The sequence below is a fragment of the Heteronotia binoei genome, chromosome 8 (assembly GCF_032191835.1).
Source record: "Heteronotia binoei isolate CCM8104 ecotype False Entrance Well chromosome 8, APGP_CSIRO_Hbin_v1, whole genome shotgun sequence".
Classification (NCBI taxonomy): domain Eukaryota; kingdom Metazoa; phylum Chordata; class Lepidosauria; order Squamata; family Gekkonidae; genus Heteronotia; species Heteronotia binoei.
In genome coordinates, this window is record NC_083230.1 from 90,007,060 (window position 1) to 90,024,025 (window position 16,966).

The 16,966-nt window shown below is 47.1% G+C and overlaps 2 protein-coding genes across 2 annotated transcripts in view; both read right to left on the reverse strand.

Annotated features, from left to right (window-relative positions):
• PWP1 (PWP1 homolog, endonuclein) overlaps nt 1–16,966 on the reverse strand; it is a 477,381-nt gene that overhangs the window by 83,732 nt on the left and 376,683 nt on the right. The gene's annotated exons all lie outside the window — the stretch shown is intronic.
• The window catches only part of ABTB3 (ankyrin repeat and BTB domain containing 3), a 350,728-nt gene that overhangs the window by 42,991 nt on the left and 290,771 nt on the right, over nt 1–16,966 (reverse strand). Inside the window, exons 6-7 of the mRNA XM_060245557.1 lie at nt 9,535–9,700; nt 6,549–6,638 (exon numbers count right to left, since the gene is read on the reverse strand). Of these exons, the coding sequence (XP_060101540.1) occupies nt 6,549–6,638; nt 9,535–9,700 (256 nt within the window). The remainder of the gene's footprint in view (nt 1–6,548; nt 6,639–9,534; nt 9,701–16,966) is intronic.

A 16,966-nucleotide genomic window follows, 5' to 3' on the forward strand; every position in this document is an offset into this window, starting at 1 on the left:
GTGCTGGAGGAGAAAAAGGTTAGTCACATGGCCCAAAGCAAAGATAGTATGATATAGAAACATAAGCGGATGCACTCACCTCCATTTTAGTGAAAGATGGATCTGAGGACCGCTTGGCCGAAGGAGGCGTCACGTCTTGCACGAACGTCCAACGCATAATGGGAGACGAACGTGGAGGGAGAGGACCACGATGCAGCAGCACAGATGTCCTCTAGGGAGACGCCGTGTAAGAAAGCCGAAGACGTCGAGACCGCTCTGGTAGAGTGAGCCTTAAGGCCTTCGGGCAGAGGCTGGTTAGCCAGTTCGTAGCACAGCCTAATGGCGCTAACTACCCATTTAGATAGTCTCTGGGTAGAGATTTTGAGTCCCCTGCAGGGGTTTCCGTATGCCACAAATAGATTAGGGTCCTTACGGAAAGGCCGTGTACGATCAAGGTAGAAGGATAAAGCCCTTCTTGCATCCAGCGAATGCAGGGCCCGTTGTCCGTGATCGGTTGGGTTGGGAAAAAAGGTCGGCAGAGAGGTTGCAGTCGATAGGTGGAACTGGGAGACAACTTTAGGAAGGAACGCAGGGTCCGGTCTGAGGACAACCTTTTCCTTGTGGAAAGTGGTGTAGGGAGGATCGTGGCGGAAGGCGCATAAGTCACTTGCCCGTTTCCCAGAGGTAAGGGCAACAAGCAACGCTGTCTTCCAGGAGAGAAGGCTGAGGTCTATGGTGGCCATAGGTTCGAATGGTGCTTTCATAAGCGAGGAAAGAACTAGGGATAAACTCCAAGTTGGGACAAGGGGTTTAACGGGTGGATTGAGGTGCAACATGCCCTTGAGAAAGGCCTTGGACAAGGAATGAGAAAAAACTGTTTTGCCGTCTACCGGGTTGTGGAATGCAGAGATGGCAGACAGATGAACTTTCAAGGATGAGTAACAGAGTCCTGATTTCTGTAGGGAAAGTAAATACTCCAGGATCATATTGAGAGGTACTGATTCTGGAAGTAAATGGTTAGCAGTCGCGAATGAACAGAAGCGTTTCCATTTCCTTTGGTACGAAAGCCTTGTGGAGGGCTTCCTGGCGTTCAGAATAACGTGGGCTACCTCTGCGGAGAGGTGGGAGGTCGAATTCTCCAGGCCGTTAAGGCCAGTACCTGAGGATTGTGGTGCAATATCTGACCGTTGGCTTGGGACAAGAGGTCGCTCACGAGAGGGAGGCGACGGTAGGTGTGATGAGATAACTGGAGAAGTCTCGTGAACCATGGTTGCCGTGGCCACCAAGGGGCTACCAGGATGCAGTCCGTGCCGTCTCGTGTGATCTTCATCAGTACCCGAGTCAGTAGAGGGGTTGGTGGGAAGATGTAGTGGAGAGGGCCCGTCCATCTGTGTAGGAAGGCGTCGTTCTCCCTTCTTGAAAAATAGCGTGGGCATTTGGCATTGTCCCGCGAAGCAAAGGCATCCACCTTGGGTGTTCTGAAGCATCTGAAAATGCGTCGGAGGTAAGTCGGATTGAGGGACCACTCGTGGTCGTCCAGACGAAACCTGCTCAGAGAGTCGGCCAGAACATTGTCGACGCCTGGGAGGTGAACAGCGGTCAAGTGAATGTTGTGCTCCAGACACCATTCCCAGAGCACGATGGCTATACGGCAAAGTCTGAGAGACTTGGTGCCCCCCTGTTTGTTGATGTAATAGACAGTTGCCATGTTGTCCGTTGAGATCTGGACATGGCTCCCGTTGATCAGGGGAAGAAAGGATAAGAGGGCCCTGTGTACGGCAATCAGTTCCAAGCAGTTTATGTGCATGGCCCTCTCGGAGGGGGTCCAAAGGCCTCTGACGGTCTTGTCCTGTAAGTGGGCTCCCCATCCCCACTTTGAGGCATCTGTTGTCACAACAGCTACTGGAGGCGTCGGTAGGAACGGCATGCCCGCGAGGAGATTGCTGGGTACCGTCCACCAGGTAAGGGATGAAAGTGCTCTCTGGGGAACCGTGAGTAAGGTACTCTGCGGTTGCAACAGAGGATGGTAGGCTCTTACAAACCAGAGCTGTAGTTGTCGCATCCGTAGCTTGGCAAAGTGGATGACAGAAGTCGTGGCGGCCATGAGGCCCAGCAGGCGTTGTATTGTGAATGCAGACTGGCAAGGCTGTCGTTGAATTGACCTGGCTAAGGTGATGATGGTGATTGCTCGATCCCCTGGGAGGAAAGCACGGTGAAGAGAGGTGCGTAGGAGAGCCCCTATAAACTTGATATCCTGCGTGGGCTCGAGATGGGATTTGGATGCGTTCACACGAAGGCCCAGGGAATCGAGAAGGGAGAGCGTTGTGCTGATATTGGTCTGCAAACGATGCTGAGTCGGTGCTATGAGAAGCCAGTCGTCTATATATGGGAAGACTGTGATGTCTCGGAGTCTGAGAGCCGCTGCCACCACCGCCATACACTTGGTGAATACCCTTGGCGCGGTGGAGAGGCCGAAGGGCAGAGATACGTACTGAAAGTGGTCTTGCCCCATAGCGAATCTTAAATACTTCCGATGATGGGGCCGGATAGTCACGTGGAAGTAAGCGTCCTGAAGATCTAGGGAAGCCATCCAGGAGTTCCTGGGAATAAGAGGCAGGATAGCATGTAGGGAGATCATTCTGAACTTCCTGCATTCGATGAAATTGTTCAGCTTCCGAAGATCTAGGATAGGGCGCTTTCCTCCATCGCGTTTGGGGACCAGGAAGTATCTTGAGTAGAATCCCGTCCCTCGATGTTGAGGAGGAACGGGTTCTATGGCATTCTTCTGGAGCAAGTCCAGAATTTCCTGCTGCAAGAGAGCAGATGGAGGTGTGGCTATGAAGTGGTGGTGGTGAGGTGGCGAAACGAACTCTATTGCGTAACCTAGACGCACGATGGTGAGGACCCAAGAGTCGGTGGTGATGGAACTCCAGCTCGGGTAGAAAGGGGATAGTCTGGTATGCCTGATGGGAGAGTCAAAGAGACTGCTTGCCTGTCTGAGACTGTTTCTTAGAAGGTTGAGCCCGTGGCCTTTGATGAAAAGGTTGCTTTGGGAGAGGTTTCCTTTTCCAGAAATCTTGAGACTTGGGAGACCGCTGGCGGCGCTGAAAGGATGGCTTCCACGGTCTCTGCCTATTAGGGGGCAGTGAGGTTGGTTGTGTGACGCCAAGTCGTTTGGCTCTTTTGCGGCCGTCGTCGACCGATGCAAGGACCTCGTCCGTGGACGCATGGAACAGCCCCAGACCGTCGAAGGGAAGGTCCTCTATACGCTGCTTGATGTCCGGCTGCAAGTTGGTAGAGCGCAGCCAGGCGTGGCGGCGTAAAGCCACCGAAGTTGCAAAAATTCGAGAGGAACAGGAGACCGCATGGCGGATAGAGTTGATTTGTTGTTTAGTGACACGGGAGAGCTCAGAGACGAGGGACGACACAGCCTTCTGAGATGAGTCAGGCATGGATGCGATATGAGGGGTAATCTGGTTTGCCAAATTGAAGGAGTAAGCCGCAAAATAGGCTAAATAATTGTTCAACTTGGAGTTGGTTGAAGAAAAGCTATAGATTTTCTTAGCCAGAGTGTCCAATTTTCGACCCTCCCGGTCCGGAGGAACGGGGTGGCGAGATTGTTTGGTCTTGGTGGCGGAATGAACAACGACAGAGTTGGGTGCCGGGTGAGATGCGAGGAATTTGCAGTCAGCTACGTGCACCCTATAAAGAGAATCCAGGCGGCGAGAAAGTGTAGGGATCGAAGCCGGTTTCTCCCAAGCTTCCTGGAGGCCTTCAAGGTGTACAGGGAGCATAGGAAGCGTAGAGCTATCAGGAAAATCTGCACGGACTAGGTCGTGGACCACATCCGAAACTTTAGGTGAGTCAGAGGACATAGGGATGTTTAGTGCGGAAGCCATGGTTGTAACAAGATTCAGGTAGGCCTTAGAACTGTCGGATGGTGAAAGCCTAGGAGGCTGGTCCGATGAGGGTGAGGCTGGGGCCACCTCGGAGTCGGATTGATCAGAAGTGTCTCTATCCGAAGTCGAGGCGGGACGTTGTGGAGACTTGGATCCAACAGGTGAAGGGTCCCGAGGACGCTTGAGTGGCGAAGCTGGTGGTTTGGAAACCGATGCGGATGCTGTTCTGGGAGAATCTCGGTTTCGAGGACCAACGGGGGGCTGCACAGCATGGTGGGAACCAGGTGCAGTCTGGGAGTCGAAAACGTCTCGGGTCCGAAGTGCTGCCGCATGCTCTCGGGTGCGAGGGTTTGGCTCTCCTCGGGGAGAGTAGCAGTGGTGTTGGTAGTCATCGTAGCAATCTGGAGACAGGTGGCGATAATAAGGAGATCGTTGGTCGCGTGAACGGTAGTAGTCGCGGGTTCCGGGTGAATAATAATCCCTGAGTCGAGGTATATAAACATCTCTTGGGAGAGGCTCGGGATCGAAGTCGGAGAAATGCCTATAGCTGTGGCGCGATGGTGAGCGCAGGTACCGATGGTAGCGCGAGTGAAGTCGAGGTGACGGAGACCGAGAAGGAGAGCGGTCTCGTGGGTAGTCACGCTGGTAGTCACCATACCGGGACCGGGAGCGATCACGGCGAAGGTCCTGGTAGTCATGACGACGCGGAGAGTAGTCATGTCGATGCGGAGAGTAGGGACGATCTCGGATCGGAGACCTCGGACGAAGCGGAGACCGCGAACGAGAGCGGGGCCGTGGAGATCCAGATCGGAGCCGATGAGAGGAAACTTGTGTAGAAGATTCCTTCAGCAGTGGTGCTGCAGTGTCTTTAAGCAATGGAGTCGTGATGTCCTTCAGCACTGGCGTTGTGACGTCGAGGAAGGATTCGGGTCCGAGAAGTGGAGCCTCGGTGTCGAGGATATCATTAGGAGGAAGGCTGTGCACCGAGGGTGATCTCGAGCCAATCGGAATCACTTCGATAGAGGGTTGAGTGAGGCGAGGCATTTCCGAGATAACATCGGAAGGAGCCGAGAGTTCGATAGGTAGAATCGGATTCGATTGCGCGGAGGCCGTTTGGGCGGTCGATACGGACGATTGCGCAGCCGTAGCAAAAGCGGAAGTATGCACGGAGGTAGAAGCCGACGGGTCGTGATGCTTCTTAGGCGCCGAAGTGGTCGGGCTGGAAGTTTTCGGGCCCGAGTGGTGTGACTTCGACAGACTCGATTCGCCCTGACGAGTCTGTTTAGGCGCCTTGTGGCCCTCAGAGTGCTTAGAAGACTTTTTATCGGACTTATGCTTCCTAGGTACGATAGGAAGGGCCGAAGTTGCCGAATCTCCCGCTCTCAGTGGGGGAGGCGGCGGATCTGAGGTAGACACTGCGCGTAGAGAGGATTCCATGAGGAAGCTACGAAGGCGAGCTGCTCTGTTCTTGCGCGCCTGCTTGCCGAAGCAAGCACAGTGGTGGCAGTTATCGGTTCTGTGGGATTCCCCCAAGCAAAAAAGGCAGAGTGAATGACCGTCTGAGGACGGAATTTTAGAACCACACTGCCTGCACCTTTTAAAGGTGATTTTCCCTTCCATTCGTTCCGGACAGGGGAAGGAGGGAAGGGAGAGACGAGAAGGGGGGGGGGGGGTAGAAAGAAAAAAGGCGAAAGCGCAGAATCGGGTTAGCCGCTTTTTTTTTTTTTTTTTTTTTGTTTTATATTAATGGGACGAAGAAGGAAAAAAAAAAACAGAGAGAATAGAGAAGAAAAAAGGAGGAGTAGTACGATACCAAGAGACGAGCCAGAGGAGGAACGCAACGAGGTAGGTGTTGTCCGGGCGGCGGAAGGGAAGAAACTGAGTGGAATGGGCGCTCTCCCCCCGCTCCAGGCATGCGCAGTCGCTGCCTGCTCCCCAGGGCGGGAGGAAAGCGCGCCAAAAGACGTTATAAACGAGCTATTGGAGCTCCGAGGTACGGATCCGTTGCCTGCGGCAAGACCCATGTGTGGGACTGCACAGAGACCACGAAGAAGATCTTTTTATTCCTCCCCACAAAGAACCAGAATTCAGAAGTCTTCTAAGTAGTTGATGGGCAATAGATTCAGGATAGACAAAATAATGTAATTCTTGGACCCACCCACTTTCTGCTGTCCTGCGCTCCTCCTGAGTAGGTCTTTTCTCCCTCTGGAATTGGCTGTGGTTATTGTTCCTCCTATCTGCTTGTATCATGATTTCACAGACCCCCATGGCGCCTCCTTTTGCCCCATTGCTGTGCTGCTGGCATGCTTAGGGCAGTGCCCATCTTCTACTTCTTCTCCTCCAGGGCTTGGGTGCCCAGGTGACACCTCCAAAGGGATGCTGTCTCCCACACATCCAATCATTTATTGCAGAGAAAGGAACGTGGCATCCAAGTCTCAGATTTGGGTCTCCTGAATATATTCAGGACAGAAGGAGGGAGGCAGTGATTCTCAATCCTGAACTGACACTGGGAATTAACTTAAAAACAACAGTGCACTTTTCTGAGTACAAATCAAACAGCCCCTTTTCAAACAGTCAGCAGCATCCTTAATATTGGGGTTCCTGTAGGTTTCTGCAACATATTCCTAAAGGATGTAAATACCACATAAGCAACCATAGCATTGGTCTCACCTCAGCATTTAGATCTGCTCCAGCATCTAGCAGCATCTGGACCATGGCCTCATCTCCCCTCACACAAGCGTACATCAATGGAGTCATGCCCTGTGTGAACATCAATTTCAAAATATTGGTATGTTTACAATGGAATGGTTGGATTTGAAGAAAAGTTCTCTAGCATATCCTCTTAACTAGGACAAAAATGGCATGCATGCCTAATACAAAAACAAGGTTACATAACCCTCTGACAGGCCCATTTTATCATATTTATGTGGGAAGTAAAATTCCATTCATCTCAACAAGACTTTCAAGCATATTTAGGATTGCAGCCATAATATTTAAGAAGCAAAGTTTTAAAATCGGATAGGTTTTAATGCCTGAGATGCCAGCCTTAAGGTGGGACCTGGGGATCCCCCGGAATTAAAGTTCATTTCCAGACTACAGAGATCAGTTCCCCTAGAGAAAATGGCTGCTATGGCACTGTAACCCACTGAGGTCCCTGTTCTCCTCAGGCTCTACTCCCAGATCTCCAGAAGTCTCCCAACCTGGATCTTGCAACCCTACCCCTCATTCCCTACCAGTGGCCAGAGGGGACCTACTATGCAAGAATAATATCACTACACTATCAACATGCCAACAAAGTGCTATATGGTGGATTGCTTGAAACTCATTCACAATGTACAGATTGCATTGTCATGGTTTGAAACTCCAGAACTGCATGTGGAGCCAGACACATAAACACCTTGCCATGCACATTGGCCTCTACAGCAGTGTTTTTTGCATTATGATCCATGCAATTTCTTACATGTATGAAGTGGGTCTGAGGGCGGAACTCCTAATCATTCATAGTCTTCTCTCTGACTTGTCAATAATAAAACTAGACAGTAAGTTCTTTTCATTTTTCTAGCATGGATTTGGGTCTGATTCAGTTGCCTCCTTGGGCTAAAGATCTAGCTCCTGTGGTGGAGTTGTCAGCTTCCCCACCTCCCAAGTTAGGGGAACGGGCCTCCAGAGTGAGAATTGTGAGTTGGTCATCCATGTTGAGGTCTCAGACTACCCACGGCAAGCAGTTCTGTGTTCACCATTACCCTGCTCCAGGGTCCCCAGCAGGAATTCTCTTGAGGTCAGGTGCCCCCTTTCACTCTCAGTACGCACCTCTGAACTTCTTTCGTTAGGCTGTTCCTCCCCGACCCCCCATGTACTCCACTCCTTTTATTCTCACATCCGCAAGACCCCTTTTCGTGAATCAATCCCCATCTCCCCCCTTAATGCCCCAACTTCCTTCAGCTGTGGGGTTTCCAAACATTCCTTAGCTTCTCCACTACTCCCAGGAACAGGTGTCTTCCTGAGAGGTGAGGGACCCTTCCTCCCTGGGTGGCATGCAACTCCCCCGTCTCTAAGGATTGATGGCTGCCTCCTCAAGCTGGCCCCAGGTGCTCCGTGTTGTCTCCTTTTAATGCCTCCAAGGGGTTGCGTGGTGGGTGTCTCGGATTGGCGCCTCATCAGCCCAGCTTGACACAATTCTCCAGAGGACCTGAGTTGGGCAGAGGGGCCTCACCAAGGCTTGGAGATAGCAAAGGCCAGCAATGATTCCACAAGAGCTGGACAATAGCCAATACATTACATGTGAGTGAGCATTCTGCATAAATGCTGATGTTCACAGTGATGCAAAGTGGCATCAAGTTGCAGCCAACTCATGGTGAACCCTCCCATAGGGTTTTTAGGGCACGAGATATTCAGAGGTGGTTTGCCATTGCCTGCCTCCATGTAGCAACTCTGAACTTCCTTGGTGGTTTCCCATCCAAATACTAACCAGGGCCAACTCTGCTTAGCTTCCAAGATATGAGTTCAGGTTAACCTGGGCCATCCAGGTCAGGATATTCAGAGAAACTCAGATAAAAGGAGAGGGAGGTAAAGGTTACACAGTTCAGTCCTACGCTAATCTACACGGATTTCAAATAATACATTGTAAAAAGTGGTGGAGGGGCTATAATCATCTCCATTAAAAAGACAGGATCTTTGGCCCAGATAAATATGTAAGCCATGCAACTGTCCTTGCTTAAATGGACATAATAAGACTTAAAACATTTTCCACAAAATTCCTCTGTTAGCTTTTTTTTTTTAAAAAATGAAGACAGCCCTGTCTTTACAGAGATGTCTTCTATAGAGTTGAAACTACACTGGGTCTTTATCTTGTTTTATAAAAAAATGTACCTTTAGCCATTTAATGAGCTTCTTTTTGACATGTTAGACTCAAGCATTTTACACTCACTGCCAATACAGTTAATGGTTGGAGAGCAGATGCTTTTCTACACTATCCCTTGGTACACAGTGACTTAATTTTAAATGAAATGCCAAGACAACACTGCAAAAAGTTGCTAGCTCTAGGGAAATGCTGCCCTGTTTGGAGGAAAACTAGATTAGCTGACCCTTCATTACAGAGATGTCTGGCTGCAATTTGTATTAATCTGAAATGCCTGGAGTTGCTGATCAATGTATTCCTTATGATTAGTGTTACACTGAAAAGGGTATTAGGCAGAGATGGAAGGGAGAGTTAAATGCCACACAAGTGAAAAAAGGGAAACAACTGTTTCTTATATTCATCAGAGGAAAATGAAAAGAAGAGAACAAGTAGAGGTGGGTGGCAGAATAGTTCTCCATGGAGAATGGCTGTAAAAGCAGAAACTGCACGTTCAGTGAAACACCATAATTATTTTTAAAACGGATTTTTTCTTTTCTTTCTCAGACTGAAGACACAGGGGCTGCAGTTTCCCTGCTGGACATCCCCTGGAAATCAAAGCCCCAACACCTGTAATCTACCAGAGGTGACTTTTAAGAATTAAGCTACACAGGGCATGGGATTCTTCCATTATCAAAATTCTTAGTTCTGTAAGAGAGAATAGTGGGAAGAGCTAAAGAACCCCATGCATATAAATGACAAAACGTGGGAGGGGGCAGGAGGAAGAGGGTGCTACTCCTCAAATCAGTTTCCGTTTTGTACCTGCTCACTCATGCTGTTAATTCCATCAGGACCCAGCAAAGAAATGGCCTGCTTGACCAGATCTGTTCGGCCACAGGTCAGCATTCGGAATCCCAAATCTTGCTTGAATTTTGCTTCTATGGCCACAGCATCCAGCTTCCGGGAAGCACAGAAACAGTCATCAATCCTGAGAATAAAGGAACAATTAGGAAGCATTTAAAAAATAAAACAGACTAGTCGTTTAACCATAGCAATATGTTGCTTTTAAATATCACATGGCACTTTTGCTGCAAACAACCTGTATAACACTCTGTCAAGTAGAATTTAGATATAGCAAATCCTACAAAAGCTATCCTGAACAGCCTCACCTAGTTATGGTTGCCATTTCCGAATCAGCTAGCAGAAACTCAACAGATACAGATTTCTTCTCTAGCAAGAAGATGCAGCAACAGCATCATTTATCAGTTTGATTTTTGCGTCTCAGCAAAAAAAAAAAAAAATGTTGTTTGAGTCACAATCAGGGGGAAAGGTAGCAATGCTAATTCTATGATTCATGCTCCAGAGAAGCCGTTTAGTCTACTGAAGCCAAAACAACAGGAGTCATATGGTATCTAAGAGATTTATTGCAGCAGAAGCTTTTGTAGGCTAGAACCCATTTCATCAGATGAATCTGAAAAACACCAGAGTTCTTTTCCTCCCTGTGATGGTCTGTGATCGTTTACTGATCCCATCTTACTAGAATTTATAGTAAGCAGCTTCAGGCAGCTCTGAGCAGTAGTTTAGTTTCGAGATGAATGAAATGTAACCCTTCGAGGTGAATGAAATGTAGAGAGATGCTTCCCAAGGCCAAACAGTGAGCTGCATGGCTGAACAGAGATTTGAACCTGAATCTCTCAGGTATAACCAACACCAAATGAAACCCTTAGCATCATACCAGCAATCATGAGTATTCTTCATGCAAGACAGCAGCTACACCGGCAATACCATCATAAGCTTCTGTCTGCCCACTGACTTCAATACACTTAGAAGAGTGTAACTCTGCTTAGGCTGCCATGATGAATGGCATACATTTACTGTGGGCTGATTCATATGTGGTCAAATATAATAAGATCTACATATGTAGAGCACACACTTCCTGATTGTGTGTGCATGCTTCCATGTGCAGCCAATAAGGTGTTACCTGTCTTTGCATCTCCAAAAATGGCTGCAAGTTAAAATCAGAAAGTGCAGCTGCACATCACAGATAGGCATTTAACAATCCTGGATCATGTGTGGCTTCCTACACAGTGGAGCAGACACAAAAAGGACTTCCATGGTCTTTGTCATTCAGCATTATGACCACAATACTATGCTTGTTTAAACCACAATACTATACTGTGGGCCTGAGGAACAGAGCTACACTTTTTTGAATGTAAGCTATTATTACCACATTTGCTGATCCATGAACTGTGAGGCAGTTCTCCCAAACTATTTGTCTACTCTACTGTATTATTTATTTATTAAAATATTTATACCATGAAGGAAGGACAATGGCCTGGCCAACCTTGTTCTGCCTCCATCTTAAGACTCAGAAGGCAGCATTAAAGCCTTCATGTACTTTGGCCTATGCAAGAATGCTGAGGGTCTCAAAATGTGCTGCCCTTTCACCTCCTTCCTGGAATCCACATGGGGGTAGACTGCTAAAGTAAACAGCTGTTTCTTTGCTCTGTATAATTCTAGTAAATGATTGTGTAGAAGAATGTATAAAATAAAACCACCACCACTGTCAGACACAAGCAGCATGGACAGACTGGTGTGATGAACCTCAACCCTGAGTCGTGTGACCATTACTACAATACCACACCTATCTCTTATGACTCAAGACAGGTTTCAATTATAAATGAAAGCTATCCACAATACAGCACGAGCCCATTAATTGCCCCCCAAGAAAATGCCTGCCACCCATCAAGAAGAGGTTTTTATAGAGGAATCTCAAAGCAGCTTATGATTGCTTTTCCCTTTCCCTCCCCACAACAGTCACCTTGTGAGGTAGGTGGGGCTGAGAGAGTTCTGAGAGAACTGACTGACCCAAGGTCACCCAGCAGGCTTCATGTGGAGGAGTGAGGGAATCACACCAGATCTCCAGCTTAGATTCCACTATGCTTAACCATGACACCATGCTGGCTCTAGAAAACACAGCCGCACAGTTCCTCCTAGAAACTTTGAAGGATGGCACCCTTCTCACCTCCTTACTTATGGAGGCTTAGGGAGGCTTTAGAACCTGGGAGCCAGTAGGATCACATTCTGGTAGATGCCAGGCAGGCAGGCTGTGTGAAACTAATTTCCCACTCACCCTACGCTGCTCTAATATTCCTCTTTCAGCACGGTGTCCTTCCGATTTCCCACTATCTGCCTCAGGGCTTCAGCAAAAATTGGCGGTTTTGCACAGCAAAAAGAAACTGGTTTTTAGTGGTTTCTCTTTGCCACACAAAAATGCCGATGCAAGCTGAAGCCCCGGGTCAGATAGTGGGAAATCAGAAGGACGCCGCACTGAAAAGAGGAACAGAGCGTCGTAGGGCAAGTGCAAAATCGGTCTGAGTGTATGGGTGGGAGGACAAGCAGAAGGTAACAGCTTCAGGACAGTAATTTGTAAATGATGACATATGGGGAGAAGTAGTCATGAAGATGTGCAGTTCCAAGATCATGAAAGTCTTTAAAGGTAATAACCAGACCTTAAATTGGATCTGGGGCAGTAAGGGAGATGTTTCAACGTTCCTGAGAATAATCTCGCTGCTGCTTTCTAGAGCATCCACAACTTCCAGGTTATCTTCAAAGGTAGATGCATTTCTATATAGCACAACAGAACTACAGAACTACCAAATCTGATGAAACAAAACAGCAAAGCAACTTAATAGGAGATTCTAATTGACAAGAGGCTGATTCTAGAAGCCATTTTTGACTTCTAAGAGTCACTACACAGTAAAGTGGGTTTGTAGAATTTCACCTGTACTGCATGAAGTAACTACTAAATTTTGAAAATGCTTTTACGCATTGGTGTTAAAATACATGGCAATTTTAAATTATTACTATGAAGGACCACAGTACCATTTTACCTCATGGATTTCAAAAGTCACGATATCTAAAAACTGTACTTAAGGATCACTGAACAGTTTTGAAATTGATGAAGGAAGGCAGAGTCTGAGAGCTTCTGTCACATATGGTAAGGGTTGCTACTTATTCTGTCAACTTATACCAGAAACTGCTAGTTTAAAGTGCAGAAATAGCTCAGTTACAGCCCTGCAGCGGCATATCAAGAGTAATGGCTGTACAATTTTACCGGCATGACAAAGAACACAAACTTAAGAAGTAATTCCATCTGTGCAACAGAAGTCAAACCTTAGCAGGGTTACCCCATTTAGGGATCCCCAGTGCAACCACCCTGCTTAATGAGGGTTTGAAGCCAGTTAGCATGAAATATGGCTAAGCAGCAAACCTGATTGGTCTCTGTTGCAGTTTACATCGTGGTCAACATTCCTCTCAACCATGGTTAAGGCTGGTAGAGCCAATTAGCTTCAAAGAGAGGCTGTGAAGGCAAATTTGCATCCTCAATCTGAGAATGACCTGTTTTCAGGTCTGGGCAATACCTTAATTGTTTGGAGGAGGCAAAAAAGATTGAACAACATGTTAAACAGGCCTACAAGAATTGGTTAAGGAAAGTAAACACGGAGGAGAATATGTTTCAAGAGTGCCTGTTGAAGTAATGTGGCATGAAATTGGGAAGGGCTGCTTCTCCAAGTTCTGTTGAACCATCCAGTCAAACACAGGGTTGTCAAACTCATTTGTTATGAGGGCCGGATCTGACATAAATGAGACCTTGTCGGGCCGAGCCATGTGTGTACCTATTTAAGATTAGGTAGCTGAGATATAAATTTTATAAAGGACATGGACAAACACAATTTTAAAAAAAACTTAAAACATTAGCAGTTTTGGTCTTAAAGATGTTTTCTTTGTATTTCTCCCATGGGATCTGTGGCACTGGACAAAGGAACCTCTGGCTCTTTCCTTCCTTCCCCAGGGGACCAGGAGGGGGAGGAGCCTCAGCCAATAAGAGGAGAAGAGGCTTGGATCAGTAGCTCTGCTGTGCAATTGAGAGAGCCTGGCACAGCAAGCTCTGCCTCCCCCCCTCCCCAAAATAGAGGCTTTGCTCTGTAACTCCTATGTGATTGAGCAAGCCTAGCAAAGCAAGCTGTGATGCAGAAGGAAGCAAGAGAGAGGGAGAAGGAACCAGATGACAGCCAGTTGCTTGGGGGCCTGATAGGAGCCCACTGAGGGCCTGATTCAGCCCCCAAGCTGCATGTTTGACACCCCTGGGTTAGAAAGTTGGCCAGTACAAATAAAGCAAAAGTACCCAAGTGCCGTTGCCTGGATTTATGGATTTTCTCTGATTGCTTGCAAGTTTTGTGATACAACAACACTGATGCTGGCTGCTCACTAGAGCCATCTGTCCAGGAATATTGCTTTTTGCAAGGAATGGGTTTGCTTTGGCAAGAAAGGCTGCTGACACATTAAAGAGCTGAAAATTTTCCTCTTAATTTTTTCATGCATTTGCCTCTTATTTGATATACTGTGGCTGTTTCACCTGCAAACGCCACAGTACTGAGTCCCAGATTTGGGTTTAAGGCCATGAATGTTCTATTAAAAATATATAAGTACTTCAGGGGTTTTTTCCCCTGACACTCTATAAATGTAAGAAATGGAACTGAAATGTCAATGTGGGACCATGGACAAAGTGATAAGACTTGGACTGGGAAATTGTAGGTTCAGATTTCTAACACTGAGCCAATTGACTCTTGGCTTAACTGACTTTGTTGGGTTGTTTTGAATATCAAATGGAATAACCAATACATGTTGTCATGAGCTTACTGAAACAAGGGCATAATCAACTCTTTTTAAAAAAATAAAAAATAAAAACAGAAATCAATGAAAGGACTGCCTGCTTTTCTTCAGGAACCAGGCTTGATGCAAGAAGAGGCACACATCAGCACTGAAGAATCAAAGTCAATTTAGTGGGCTAACAGATTTCTCCTAGTTTCCTTTACTAACAATTCTGGAATGTTTCCTAAAGAGAGAGCTTCCTACTGTTATGAAATTCTAACCCCTACCCCCCCCCCAAAAAAAACAAACTGATTTCAGGATACATTGTGACAAATTAAAAGCATTTAAGCCATTGTTCTTCCTTGGAAAACAATGGATCTGAATTGGACAGATTTTTTTCCCAATTAACATTTTTGTTAGATTTTGTTAAGAAATTATGTGGAACAAAGAAGGAGAATATGGGTAAGATATGCATGGCCTAATCACACGACAGGGGTTGTTTTGTAGAAAAATATGTGGTGGAGCTCATTAGCATAACTCACTAGCATATGCCGACCCCCCACCAGCCAAAAGCAACCTGACACAAGAAAGGAGAGCCCCGGGCAAGTGAGGCCTGTTTCAGCTGGTTAGAGATCCAGCCAGCCCGAGCAGGCATCACTCACCTGGGGCCCTCCTTGGCTGCCCCCTCCACAGTCAAAAGGCCAGCAAGCCACCTGCCATCCAAAATCACATAAGAAGTGGAGAAAGGGTGGTGTGGGCTTCTCCAGGGGTTAATGAGGGCTGCTGGGGGTGTGGCAAAGCTCCTGGTGGCTGGCTGGCTGCCCGCTCTCCTAATCCAGGGATTGTTATGCAGCTGCACCTACTATTCAATGGACAAGGTAGGTGGGGAGGAGGAGGGGGCTGTCAGAAAGGTTCAGGAGCTGCATTCATGTGAGCTCCTGCTGAATTCAAGGCCTGTTCCTGGGGATGTTCCTAAGTCCAGTTGACAGATGTGGCCTGGAAGTTCTGAGTGTCTCAAACTTGTGGTGTCCCATTTTGGACTAGGACTATGGTTCAGTCCTTCCCTTCAAAACCATTTTGCTGACTTGGAACATCCTCCAGAGAGCTGCTGTTTACTGTATTGAGGAAACTTAACAGTGCCAATGTGCTGCATATTTAGGGTTGCCAATCTCCAGGTGGGGGCAGGGGATCCCCTGGTTTGGAGGCCCTCCCCCCCACTTCAGGGTCATCAGAATGCGGGGGGAGGGGAGGGAAATGTCTGCTGGGAACTCTGTTATTCCTTATGGAAATTTATTCCCATAGAAAATCATGGAGAATTGATCCGCGAGTATCTGGGGCTCTGGGAGGGGGCTGTTTTTTGGGGTAGAGGCACCAAATTTTTAGTATAGCATTTAATACCTCTCCCCAAAATACCTCCCAAGTTTCAAAAAGAAGGTGCCCCTATCCTTCATTATTTTCTATAGAAGGAAGGAATTGAAAAGGTGTGCCATCCCTTTAAATGTGATGGCCAGAACTCCCTTTGGAGTTCAATTATGCTTGTCACAGCCTTGATCTTGGCTCCACCCCTAATGTCTCCTGACTCCACCCCCAGGTCCCCAGATATTTCTTGTATTGGACTTGGCAACCCTATGCATATTAGGTTTCTCCAAATGGACAAACAGTGGCTCCCCTTGGCAATTTCAGGTAAGGAAAATGGCGTGAGGTTGAATTGCTGGAGCCGATTTGCCTCATATGCCATGTTTGTGATTTGAATTGGGCCTGCACGTCCATGGGAAGCATGGAACTCCCTTAGACTTATGGGATGTACTCAGGAAAAGGGTATCCTGTAGTGCAGCCCTCTGACAATAATTACATTAGCATCAAATTACATGGATGTGTGAACCAGCTGTAGGGTTGCCAGTTTGGAGTCAGGAAAAAACCGGAGATTATGATGGTGGAACCTGAGAAGAGCAAGGCTTGGGGAGGGGAGGGAATGGACTTCAATGGAGTATAATGCCATAGAGTACATTTTCTCCAGGTGAACTGATCACTGTTGCCAGAAGATCTCCAACAACCACCTGGAGATTGGCAACCTTAGCCAGCTGCCACACCTCAATCTTCACATCATGCAGTGTTTTTGAAGGAGGCCAGACATGAACTTCACCTGCAAATCATTCAGTAAGGAACTGCTGTACAATATACATGTACAACAGTGAAATCGTATGCAAAATTATTCTAAGTCTACATGCACCCATGAAGGTATATTAAAGTATTTGAAAACAGTAAGGCTTTATCTTGTTCCATTTTGAAATTATTGTAAACATTTTCAAGGACACTATATAGTAGGGTGAGCCAAGGGTTTAGATAAAGAGACAAAATGATAGTCAGGCTCATAGTTCTGCTGCACCCCAAGTTTGGGAGAAAAGTCTCCAGGCCCAGAAAAGTCTGCAAGCACCTTTTGTTGAGACTATTTCTCTTTACCGGTTGGATGGTGAAGTGTTGCTGTATTTTGTATTAATCTTATGAGTATACACAAGTATGAACATGTATTCTACTTTATAAATGTTGTAATGCTCTAAGAGGATTGTTATTTTTGTCACAGTCTGTTTTTTTGCTGGTT